Consider the following 13,472-nt stretch of genomic DNA (forward strand, 5'->3'; position numbering starts at 1 on the left):
AATCACCTCCCAACGTGGAAGTGAGTGGAGCCGGATTGCTCCTTTAAAAATGTCCTGATTCTTTTGTTGTAAAGAACGTGTCCTTCTTTTCGGTCATTGGGGCAAGGAAATTGAGGAGTTAGAAAATATGTGTTTACATAAAACTGTGAATTCATAATTTGAGCACTTTGACATTAATATCACTACAACTATCAACAGCTTTCTGTAATAAATGTGCGGAAAATATTACTTTATTATTGCACTGTAGAATAAAAAAAAAAATCAGGCCTCATTTATTAAAAACCATCTTTGTTCCCCATAGCAACCAATCAGAGATCAGCTTTCAATTTTTTAACTACTGTGATAAAGATAAAAGCTGCACTGTGATTGGTTGCTACGGTTAAGGCAGTTTTTCCTTTTAAACGGTTTTGCGAAATCTACCTGAAAGCGTTATTTGGTATGAAAACGCACATAAAAAAAATACATAGAGCTACACTCTGCACCGCAGCCATTTTTTTTTTGTTATGTTCAGTTTCATTAAAGTTGTACCATAAAAAAAATGTACACGTCATTGCCAGACGCCGATAGTACGCATGCGTATAGACGTCAGTCGGCTAGGTGGTGCTGCGCCTGCTCGTTTGGAAGCAGGGTAAGGCGGGGCAGCGCATGCGCGTTCTTGCCGTCGAGACGGGAACTGTTTAGTGCGCGTTCCCGAGTGTCCGCGCAGCCGCTGCCGCCGCCGCTGTGTCGTGCCGTCTGTGTCTGTGTGTGCGGGGGGGAGATGGATGACGGGCGCTCGCCCCACTAACGTACAAAGTATTCCCAGTCACCCCTCATAGTCCGAGCATATAGTGCTGTAGACTGGGGCCTCCCCCCGAGCACCGTGCCCCGGTACCGCGTCAGCCGGTGGACGGGTTCCTGTTGACAGCAGCCCTCTCGCGTCCACACCCCACTCACACACGGCATTGATGGTAATGTATGCAAGGAAACAAGCGAGACTCAGTGATGGGTAATGAGAACTTGGTTCTTCCTCTTCCCCCGTCTCCTCCTCTCGTCGCCGCCATTTTTACCCCCCCTCCTGGTGACGGCGGCGGCGGGAGCTCCCCTCTCCCGGCCCCGCTCCTCTCCTCCCCGGTAACACGGCTTCTCTGTCTTGTCTCTTTCAGCTGTCACGACCGAAGGGACTCCCAACCCTACCAGGTATATACGGAGCTGCGGCTACTCCAGGCAGGCTGCGGCCTGTGCGCTAGGCCCGAGCACCGGGATCCTGGCGTCTGTGTGGGGGCCGGCGGCCGCTGTGTGCTCGGTGCCCTGCACAGGCTGGCCCGCAGTCCTGGCCCTGTGTCCTGTGATTATGGCTGTGCAGGGGCGAGCTGCAGCCCAAGTCTTGGCCCCACAAGAGCCCTGATGGCGTTTTTTCTTACCACTGAGCCCAACATTTCTTTTTTTTTTTTTACTCCTGTAGGCAACATTTAAGTTCTAGTGAGCTGTCACTTTTTTGTTTTTTGCTGTCTGATGTCACTGAAATGGTTAACCCCAGGGGGGTAAAATTGCAAAGCGCTTGTAAATCAATCCTATAGCTTTGCAATTCACTTGTTAAAGGGGTCGTCCACTGAAAACAAGTCATGACTTCAGAATTGGTGACGATGTCCACTGCGGGGGCCAGCGCCGCTCGTCAGAGTAGAGGACTTTTATCCCCACGAGGCTACAGTCTCCTCCGGGCAGCGCGCTGACCCATAGGGATTCATGAACTCGTACAAAGCCCTCAGTTTTAGGAAAAAAAAAACAAAACAGGTGGTTGCGTCCAGCCTGCGAGACTATGAGCAGATCTTACTGTCATCTGTTTTGCAGATCAGACTTGGATGAAACTAGAAAGTAGACTGACTTTGTAGAGAAGTTTTCAGTCCTAGTTTCACTTTTTTTTTTTTTTTATGGATAGACCAACTAAACTTTATTTTTTTATCTGCTAAAAACGACGAGAAAAAAAAATAGGTTGACACCTGACCATAAAATCTGTTTCTCTTATATGGTAATACGCGGATATGTGAATAGAGCGTAAGCATGTAGCATAGGTCCGGCATCAAAACTTCCACTCCATTTTGTAACAGGGATAAAAATGTCCCTGTTGTGCCGATCGTCGAGGGTCCTAATGGTCAGACCCCCACCAACCGGTATAGGTGATAACTTTTCACTGGACAACACCTTTAAAAATTTTTTTTTTTTTTAATTGTATTATTTGACTAATCACCTAGGTTAGCAGCCACGTACATGCTCAGCGCTTACAAGCTCTTTGCTATGAAGCTTCTTAATGCTGCTCTGAAGCTGACGAGGATCGCTGCTGCATGACGATGGCTCCTACTCTTGGCCAGCTTCTCTGATACATAGTTTCGTCGGCCAGCGCACAGTTTGGGCAGGCGGCGTAAGAATGCCATAGTAGTGCACTTCCAAGCAGGAGTCAGAGGAGCAGTGCCTAAATGCTGAATATGATGGGAAAGCCCTTTCAATGTGTTAAGCACTGATTCTAGAGGCCAACTTGTTAATGTGTATAAAGATTAATATTTTGGGCATTGTTTTTGTTGATGTGGCCACTACATAAAAAAAAAAATATTCTGGCTCCGGTGGTGATCACCTAATGTCTGCTCTCATTTGCCCCTAGATGTGACAGATCTGTCCTGTGACCGCTCATATGTCATTAGCACTGGTGGACAGAGGAGGTTCGAGGGGAGGACACATGAAAATATTAGTGTTCAGTGAGAGAATTATTAACAATCTTTTTATTTATATAGCGCCAACATATTCCGCAGCGCTTTACAGTTTGCATACACTATCATTTTAAACATACATATATATGTGACCAGTATGAGTCTAAATTGGTGTGTAATTGGTCTGAAGGAAATCTGTCATCTGGGAGAAAAATGAACTGATCTGTAAAATATCTGTCCACTGATCAGAGTTTTACATGTGAACAGCCTATGGATGATGACAGTTTTATACGGAGGGGAAAGAGTTTATTGTAGGCAGATCATAACGGATGAGAAAGATGAACGCTGCTTCTATCCGAACAAAATATTTTTCTGTGTAATTGACCAAATTCAAAATCTGTTAAATCTGATTTGTCAAAAATCAGTATAAACTCATCTCTAGGGCTCGTTCAGCAAACTATACGTACGTGTGCTGTCAATGTAAAAATCTGATAGCACACGAGCCAGCTTTATTGGATAGGGTTGTTCAGATATTTTTTGACAGCACACGGGCCAGCTTTATTGGATAGCGCTGTTCAGATATTTTTTGATTACATGGACCGAGTGTCTGAATAACAAAGCAGCATGCCCTAGTCTCTTCTGTATTTCTTATCTCGTTAATCAAGTCTATGGGTGCGAAAAAAGAAATCTTTTCCGATATGGACCATCCCTGCGCATTGCATCCAATGACTGCTCCTCGTCTCATTCAGACGTCTGTTTTTCATCAGTGTATTGGATCAGATTTTCAGTCGCTGCCAAGTTGATATGTTTAAAAAAAACTAAATATGGACGTGAATGGCCCCATAGACTATAATGGGTATGCATTCTAACCGTGAAAAACATAGAATTCATATGTGAGAAAATGGACATCTGAATGAGGCCTTAATCTCAAGAATGTGTAAGAACTGCATAATATCTTTATTGTGGGATGGAGCAGAGGAAACCTTGTATGTGGTGACTACACCAGTCAATGTGCAACTATGTGATACATGGATGGGGGGTGTTTCTCTCATCAGTCTATATAGATAAAGGGAATACACTGCTCACTCGGCCATACAGTGGGTGAATAAGCCTTGCCCCACATAGCCGATGTCCAAAGCACCAGAGAACGTAATATTTTATTCATTCTATGAGATTAAATGACTAAAATAGGAGCAAGGCAATGTACCAATGTTCCAGCCTTATGGCCTTTATCAGACAAGACAAAAACTGATTTCTGGTGTCTTGGACAGTTTCTTCGGATGAGTGGAAGGTTGAGCCAACGTTCTTGTGGTGCATGGGACTTTTCTCAAATATACATCTCTGAAGCTTATTGTGTGGAGAAGAAAGCTGCAGGTATGCTCGAAGTCCACTAAGCTGTGGCTGATGCCATGCTGCAACTCGCAGTTCTGTTCACTGTAGAGCATCACATGCACATGGCTCTGTACACACAGGATGGATACACCTTAATATTGTCTGGATGCTCCTTATTGGCAGGTGTACACAGTTTCCTGATGTGTACGGTCACCGAAAATGTAAGTCTAATGTGCTGGCAGCTTTGCTGTCACTGGATGACTCATGCTGCCAAAATCTGGAAACAGACATCCATATCGTCTCTACTCTGAAAATTATATGGTGATTCCTGCAGAATTTTGAATATGTTTCCGAAATGCAGATGAATTGGACAGCCAGATAACACTGGGGAAGAAATGTACCATGTGTGAATAAGCCCTCACCTTGCAGTGGGCAGTGTCACATCAAATGGTCAGCTCAAGCCTGTGGTCTGCACTGAATGTACTGGATCATTCACTTGAGCTAAATGGCATGTAGGACACTGTGCTGTTTTTTTGTTTTTTTTTCCCCCGGAGTTTTTTGTTGTTGTCTCCACTCGAAATGAACTCCTATAGTGTGAACTATATGGTCCTCTAGGGTGATAATATTCCGACCTAAGCCTGTTATAATAGTAGACCTCTCATTGATCCATTACTGCTGCACGTCGTCTGTGCTTACTGGTCTTTCACGTAACTTCTTATTAATTTATTCTTGGCTAGGTATTGTATAACAATATATTTTTCACAGAATACTTTTCTTGTATAATAGTGGGACTCCCTAATGAGATTAAACAGGGACCCATCACTGTTGAATATTAATCATTGATCCTAATGTAAGGCTGCTGTCGGGAATCGATATTCAGAGCCGGATACCCCCATAGTTGGGAAGTGGTTACTTATCTCCCCCATGATCAAGATACTTGTCCAGTCTAGGACTTGTCTGAAGTGTTAATACACTTGTGTGTGTAAAAACAAAAAACTGACACTTATCACAAGTTTTCACCAGTTGGGGTCCAAAAGCCAAGACCCTCGCCCTTTGGTTAAAAAAAAAAAAAAGTGTTGGGAGCGTTTGTCCAAGGTCTACTCTTCTAAAGCAAAGAAGGGCTCTAGATTTTCTTCTGAGCCAGTCTATGGTGGCAGAAGAGAACAGTGCTCGGCTGAGCATTTCTGCCCCTTTTTAGCGACCACTGAGGTCTCCGCGGAGACTTTTGCTCATCAAGCCTTGGGATATGTTGAAAGTGCGATAACGCCATGTGTTTTTTTTTTTTTTTTTTTCTTTCTGACCCTCAGTGACATATTGTAATCAGTGCAGCTGGAAAAAAGGTTCATGGTTAATGTATCATTAGCCTGAGAAGGCATCAGTGACATTACAAAATTAATTTGGGCTACTACATTTTTAAAGTGTTTTTTAAAAAAATAAATAAAATCCTAATTTTGAAATCTGCTTTTTATTTTTTTTTCAGACTCTTAAATATTCAAAGGGTCACCCAAGCAGCGGTGATCACCGACATGACAAGATGCGAGATTCTGCTGATCCATCTCCCCCAAATAAAATGCGCAGATCAGATAGCCCTGAAAAATATGCTGACAGTGTTGGACATGGCAAGGCCAAAAGTGTGCACATTCACAGGGTGCGGGAGAGGGATGGAGGTAAGACACGCTTACATTTGTTATGTACTTGGAGTGTCACACAGTTTATGCAGAGGTTTTGATGGTGTTTAATGGGAGGAGGGAGAAACAAAATATATTAAAGTGTGTTGCAAAATGTAGAAAAGTCTACATACCCAGCAAAAAATGTTTATGGTACTTCTGGGATTTGTATTTGTTTTCTTTCCATACAGCGTACCATTAACTATGCCATTTTCTGGTTACACATGCTTCCATATAGGACTTTAAAAAAAGGCAGGAAACCTCCCGCCCCCGTTTTGCTGACCAGATACCTTTTTGGATTATTTTGTACATTCACTTTTGGTGGGTTTAAAAAAAAAATTCTCAACCCCTTTTTCCCATGTACATGTACACATGGGGCTCAATGTTTACAGTGTATAATTTTTTTTAATTGATAACTTTGGGAGATTAAGAAAAATAGGAAATATCTTTTTTCACTTTTTTAAATGTATTTTTTCTCAACAAGTGTCTTTTTTTGCTTCTTGTTTTTTCTTACTTTACATACTGTGCTCCCTAAAAGTTTTTTTTAAAAGCTCTTTTGAGGGACATTTTAATAGATTTTTTTTGTTGTTGTTGTTGCTATCCTCTGAAACTTGCAGTGGTATATTGGCCTTAGTTGCAGGGTAATTTCAGCCTCCTGTCTGCATAGCAGAGCTGAGTTGGCCGCCTAGGACCCAGGAGCTCCTGTTCTCTCCCTACACTTGACCATCATATGTTCATTGGGTACTGAGGAGGAAGCACTGTCAGTGTTATTGCTTCCTGATCTATATACATATAAGCGCTGGCTCAGCTCTGTGTAAGCAGAGATTGAGACTCTAAACTTGTCAATAAACCAAGTCTATCTTCTCTCTAGGAAGTCTGGCTGTGTCTGACATCAGTTTTTTTTTCTCTCCACTGCTTCACAGTCTTGTGGAAGCTGCTTAGGCTGCATTGATGTTTTAGAACATCAGTGCAGGGTCCAGTGTGGTCTGCCAGGACATAAGAAGCCTATGGGGAGTCCCGAAGTTAAGATGTGTTCAAATAAATGTTTTTTGTTCGCTTTACAAACATTTTAAAAATTGGCAAAAGCTTCTTTCTTCCCGTAAAAGATTACTACAGTATATCCGAGCATTGTAATTTTCTGTGAAAATATCTAGTCATAAATACGATTTACACAGTCGGTAATTTTGCAGGATGCGCGTATGAAATCAAATCCACAGTGGGTGCACTGAGGGTTTGAAAGATTCACTCATGTATAATGTGTGTTCTCCTCATTTGCTTTCCTTTTATGTAGCTTGTTTTCTCTGCCCTCCCTTAGACTGTAGATGCTTTTCCCTGTATGTGCTGTAGAGATCTATGTATATCCACCTCCTTCTCACCACTGCTGTCTTTTAATACTGAGAGCAGAGTGGTCGGGGGCATGGATTTTTCACATTAAAGGCCTACAGACCCTCCGCAACAGAAAAATGACAGGATATTTGTAATGAAAACTACTTAGAAAGTTTCTTAATGTGGCATTTAAGAAGCAAATTAACAATAAAAAGGCTTTCCGAGGCAAATGTGTAGAAAGCTATTTTGCTGGTTGCTAGACTTGATCTGATGGGCAATGGGATTACGGTTTACTCAACCAATGGTCTCTCCACTAGTGTGTTTAATGACACTTACTCACTACATGAATGCTGCATATAGACGCTTGCATGACATCTTCACCTTTTTTATTTTTTAGCTTCAACTGGCCAATAAAATAGTGGCAAATTATCTGGGTTTTAAAAATAAAACTGCAATTTTGTGTCTACAGCTATTATGTAGAGGTATGCACATCCTTGGCTATAAAACACACGCAGCGTAGATTGTGCCAACGTACAAAACACTCGACTGTAGGAGCAGACCCCACAGGGTTTATCCTGTTGTTATGGCAACTCATGGGTCTGCTGAGGAGCTGTAGACAAATAGTAGGATATTTCTATATAACACTTTTTGCTTCCAGTTTGGCGATGAAGCTTTGCACACACTGCCATTTTGCCATCTTTTACTCAGTGCTAACTGGACAGTTATCCAAATGAGTGCCAGGGAAACATGGAGCCAGTGTTCACAGCAACTAATCAATTGGAGCTTCTGTTTTCCTAGGTTTTCTATTTATCTGATGTGATGGACAGTTGCTAATGTTAGTACATGCTAATCGTTTGCCTTTCATTATTTACCCAGCCTGACTTTTCCTGCTAGGAAGAAAGAGATTATGTGAGCTGTGAATAGTTTTACTTTAGGGAGATGTTTTGTTACGGCACTTTGTCATACTACGTAATCTTCAGGTTATGTCCACACATGGTGGAAATGCTGCACATTTTCATTGGATTTGCAAGTGGGAAATCTGTGATTACTACTGTAACAGTAAAGCGGATTGGAAATATGATGCATGTGAATTTGTTGTGGGTTTTCTCCATTACCGAAGTCAAAATCTGATGCTGATAAATAAATTAAAAAAAAAAAAAAAAAATGGTTTGGGGTCCTCCCTATTTTCGATAACCAGCTAAGCTAAAGCAGACAGCTGAGGGTTGGTATTCTCAGGCTGGGAAGGTCCGTGAATATTTGCCCCCTTCCTCCAGTCTAAAAATAATAGTAGCCTGCAACCGCCCTAGAAAAGGCGCATCCATTAGATGCTTCAATTTTGGCGCTTTTCTTGGCTGTTGCCGCTTGCTCTAGTGTGTTGGCAATCGGGGAAATATGTTGGGGTTGATTTCAGCTGTGTAGTGTCTGGTGACATCAAGTCCAAGGGTTAGTAATGGAGAGTCGTCTTTAAGACTACTTTCACACTTGCGTCGGCCCGACGTACCGACGCACGCTGTGAAATAAATGCACAACGGGGGAAGCGGATGCAGTTTTTTCAATGCATTCGCTGCCCCATTGTAATGTCCGGGGAGGAGGGGGCTGAGTTTCGGCCGCGCATGCGCGGTCGAAAATGGCGGACGCGACGCACAAAAAGAGTTGCATGGAACTTATTTTGTGCCGACGGTCCGCCAAAACACGACGCATGTGTCGCACGACGGATGCGACGTGTGGCCATACGCCGCAATGCGTCGCTAATGCAAGTCTATGGAGAAAAATTGCATCCTGCGGGCAACTTTGCAGGATACGTTTTTTTTCTACAAAGCAACGCATTGCGACGTACGTCACACGACGCTTGTGTGAAAGTAGCTTAAGACGCCTCAAAACTATTACCCCGCTTCCCAGCACACCATGGCAACCAGGATGAGCAGAGGCTAATTGCCAGAATTGATGCATCTAATGGATGCTCCATTTCTTGGTTGGCTGAGGGCTGGTGTTATTAGTCTGGGAAGGGGTCAGTATTCATGACCCCTTCTCAGCCTATTAATATCAGCCTGCAGTTGTATGCTTAGCTTTTGGTTATTGAAGGTATTGGGGGGGGGGGGGGATTGGTTATAATAGCTGATATTAATAGCCTGGCAAACTTCATGGATATTGGTCCCTTTTCAGAACAATAACAGCCCCGTGATATCTTGCCCTCAACTGGTAAATAAAAATAAGGGGGCCCTTTTTTTTTTTTTTTTTTTCCCTTCCCTTTTATTAGCTAAATATATGTACAGTAAGGTTCATATGCACTTCACTAATTTTATGTATCTCACTGACGTTTGTTCCTATGCCAAGGCGCTGGCTGGTGAATTCTCTCATCAGCTTCGCTTGCTCTTGCTGCTGTCGACGAGAGCAGGCGACGCTGATGACAGTAGTCATCGGCTGACGCCTGACAGGCAATAACCTTTTCACGGCGGGTCACAGCCTCTGGATCACACGCTCTCCTCTTTTTGACAGCATGGGAACCCGCAGCGGTCTGCGATACCCAGCTACTGTGACCGGTGTTGACTTCAGTAAAGTTACCGCCGGTTAGAAACTGTATTTCCCTCGTTGTCAAACAGAGGACAGCATGAGAGCCGGTGGATCTCTGTACTCACCGTAATGGGTTTGGAATAAAGTTAAGATTTGCCTCATCAATTTCCACAGCATCCTGCTTCTACGCAGATTAAATGGAGCGTAAAGGCAGCGCTTTTCTGCAGCTCCCACATGCTACAGTGGCAAAAGTGGTCATCTTGCCATCCGATAGTTTGGGATCCAAGAAATAATACTGGTGCTTCTCACAAATTTAGAATATCAAAAACTATATTTCAGTTCTTCAATACAAATAGTGAAATCTTCCTTGTTAATCTCCCTCAAATTTTTGAATAGTCTTATCTTAACAATCCTTTCAAGGCTGCAGTTATCCCGGTTGCTTGTGCACCTTTTTCTACCACACTCTTTCCTTCTACATAACTTACCATTAATATTCTTGGATACAGCACTCTGTGAACAGCCAGCTTCTTTAGCAATGACCTTTTTGAGGCTTACCCTCCTTGTGGAGTGTGCCAATGACTGCCTTCTGGACATCTTTCAAGTCAGCAGTCTTCCTCATGATTGTGGAGACTACTGAATCAGACTAAGGGACCTTTTTAAACGCTTAGGAAGCCTTTGCAGGTGTTTTTTTGTTAATTCTAATTTACTGAGATAATGACTTTTGGGTTTTCATTGGCTGTAAGCCATAATCATCAACATTGACAGAAATAAACACTTGAAGTGATCCACCAGAGTAATCCACTCTGTAATGACTCTATAAAATGAGTTTCACATATATTTTGTGAGAAGCACCTGTTAGATGTCTATTCTATTGAAAACCTTTTAAAGGAAAAATGTGCATCATCAATAATAGTACTGGCACCCGTTAACAATCTTGGCTGCTACGTGAGTTAGGGCAATCATTATTAAGCAGCTATATATCTAGATATCCCTGTGAAGAACAAGATCTTCATCTTCTCCCCAGCTGAAAATCCATCGTTTCTTTCACCTGTACAGCAAGAAAGGTTTACTGTTCTCCATTAAAATGCTGTAGCGTTGTCTGTGAAACTACCCATCCAGAGGGTGTGTGTCTATATACCTCTTATTAATTTAACGCGTCCATCTGATGTGTATTCCGTAACTACTATATAGATAATTCCTCCTTTCTAAATAACAAGTTAAAAAATCAGGTTTTCATTGGAAGAAATCTAATTTAAAAATGTTAATGTTTCTGTTAAATAAAGCTGTTTGACATGTTAATTTGATTGAGAGTCTGTGCACATGAATCTCCCAACTATTGATTGCCAAAATGAAGCAGTGGAAGTGCTCTCCTCTATGCAAAGTTTTCAGCGTCAAAGGGACAGCAGTGCACTGATTGGTACTTTAGCATTATTCCTCCCAACACCACTCTCTCCACCCAAAATAATTATCTCTACTCTTCTGGTACAATTTACTAGTGCTTGAGCTCTGGGACACCCTGCAATCCCATGATCTTAGTAACATTATAGTAGAGCATGTGACTTTTTGCTTTAAAAAGGCAAAACTAAAGTGAATTTGTGCTTTTGCATAAAACTCTTGAACCACGTGCTCCGTTTTAAAGAATTTTGCTCTAAAAAAATTCAGTCAATATCTAAAACAAAAAAGTGACTTTACCCGTTAACACAGTTTGACGTATACATGTCATGGACACAGGTCACTTAGTGCTCCATGATGGATATGTACATACACATGCTGATCGCACAGTATTGCTTCTGTACAGGTGCGATCAGCTGCAGGATCCTGACTGATATACAACGCCTGGCAAAAATTATGGAATCGCCGGCCTTGGAGGATGTTCATTTAGTTGTTTAATTTTGTAGAAAAAAAAAGCAGATCACAGACATGGCACAAAACTAAAGTCCTTTCAAATGGCAACTTTCTGGCTTTAAGAAACACTAAAAGAAATCAAGAACAAAAAATGTGGTAGTCAGTAATGGTTACTTTTTTTAACCAAGCAGAGGGGAAAAATTATGCAATCACTCAATTCTGAGGCAAAAATTATGGAATCACCCTGTAAATTTCCATGCTCAAAACCAACACCTGCATCAAGTTAGATCTGCTCATCAGTCTGCATCTTAAAAGGAGCGATCACACCTTGGAGAGCTGTTGCAGCAAGTGGATTGACATGAATCATGGCTCCAACACAAGAGATCTTAATTGAAACAAAGGAGAGGATTATCAAACTCTTAAAAGAGGGTAAATCATCACGCAATGTTGCAAAAGATGTTGGTTGTTGCCAGTCAGCTGTGTCTAAAATCTGGAACAAATACAAACAACATGGGAAGGTTGTTAAAGGCAAACATACTGGTAGACAAAGGAAGACATCAAAGTGTCAAGACCGGAAACTTCAAGCAATATGTCTTCTAAACAGGAAATGCACAACAAAACAAATGAGGAATGAATGGGAGGAAACTGGAGTCAACGTCTGTGACCGAACTGTAAGAAACCGCCTAAAGGAAATGGGATTTACATACAGAAAAGCTAAACGAAAGCCATCATTAACACCTAAAGAGAAAAAAACAAGGTTACAATGGGCTAAGGAAAAGCAATCGTGGACTGTGGATTACTGGATGAAAGTCATAGTCAGTGATGAATCGCGAATCTGAATTGGGCAAGATGATGATGCTGGAACATTTGTTTGGTGCCGTTCCAATGAGATTTATAAAGATGACTGCCTGAAGAGAACGTGCAAATTTCCACAGTCATTGATGATATGGGGCTGCATGTCAGGTAAAGGCACTGGGGAGATGGCTGTCATTACATCTTCAATAAATGCACAAGTTTATGTTGATATTTTGGACACTTTTCTTATCCCATCAATTGAAAGGATGTTTGGGGATGATGAAATCATTCTTCAAGATGATAATGCATCCTGCCATAGAGCAAAAACTGTGCAAACATTCCTTGAAAAAAGACATAAGCTCAATGTCATGGCGTGCAAATAGTCCGGATCTCAATCCAATTGAAAAGCTTTGGTGGAAGTTGAAGAAAATGTTCCATGACAAGGCTCCAACCTGCAAAGCTGATCGGGCAACAGCAATCAGAGAAAGTTGGAGCCAGATTGATGAAGAGTCCTGTGTGACACTCATTAAGTCCAGGCCTCAGAGACTGCAAGCTGTTATAAAAGCCAGAGGTGGTGCAACAAAATACTAGTGATGTTTTGGAGTGTTTTTATGTTAGTTTTTCATGATTCCATAATTTTTTCCTCAAATTGAGTGACTCCATAATTTTCCCCTATGCTTGGTTAAAAAAGTAACCATTACTGACTACCACATTTTTTGTTCTTGATTTCTTTTAGTGTTTCTTAAAGCCAGAAAGTTGCCATTTGAAAGGACTTTAGTTTTGTGCCATGTCTGTGATCTGCTTTTTTTTTTTTCTACAAAATTAAACAACTGAATGAATATCCTCCAAGGCCGGTGATTCCATAATTTTTGTCAGGGGTCGTATACAGCTGGGTTCTTGCTGTAACTTCTGTGATTAGCAGCAGTTCAAGAGTTTATAGTAAAGCGCTCCCACCCTCTGTTAGAACCCTCCACAGTGGGATTACAGGAGCTAATGGGTTGCTCTGGCAACCAGAAGCCTGACAGACACCGCAGCCAATCATATTCTGCTGGGGCGGGACCTGAGGCTACCAATCAGTCAAGTACTAACAGTATAGTGTATTACACAGCACTGCTAAGGTAGTGTTGTTGTGTTGTGTATTAATAGTGGTCATAAGATCTCATGTTAAAGTCCCCTCGACTGTGTAATACATGAAGAAAAACTTTGATTTAATTTTGAAAAAAATCCCTGTTGCTTAAAAAGGTTACATATTTGGTATTGCCAAATCAATAACAACATGTACTATAAAACTGTCGTCATTTATCGTCAAGTGAAT

The 13,472-nt window shown here is 41.8% G+C and overlaps 1 protein-coding gene across 3 annotated transcripts in view; it reads left to right on the forward strand.

Annotated features, from left to right (window-relative positions):
- Positions 1–621: 621 nt before the first annotated feature.
- WAC (WW domain containing adaptor with coiled-coil) overlaps positions 622–13,472 on the forward strand; it is a 90,874-nt gene continuing 78,023 nt past the window's right edge. The window contains exons 1-3 of one of the 3 annotated variants that reach the window (XM_077268459.1): positions 622–988; positions 1,146–1,179; positions 5,494–5,680. In XM_077268459.1, coding sequence (XP_077124574.1) covers positions 948–988; positions 1,146–1,179; positions 5,494–5,680 — 262 coding nt within the window. In that variant the 5' untranslated portion in view covers positions 622–947. The remainder of the gene's footprint in view (positions 989–1,145; positions 1,180–5,493; positions 5,681–13,472) is intronic. The other 2 variants (XM_077268462.1, XM_077268460.1) reach the window with 2 other exon arrangements.

This window comes from Ranitomeya variabilis, chromosome 6 (assembly GCF_051348905.1).
Source record: "Ranitomeya variabilis isolate aRanVar5 chromosome 6, aRanVar5.hap1, whole genome shotgun sequence".
NCBI classification, from domain to species: Eukaryota; Metazoa; Chordata; class Amphibia; order Anura; family Dendrobatidae; genus Ranitomeya; species Ranitomeya variabilis.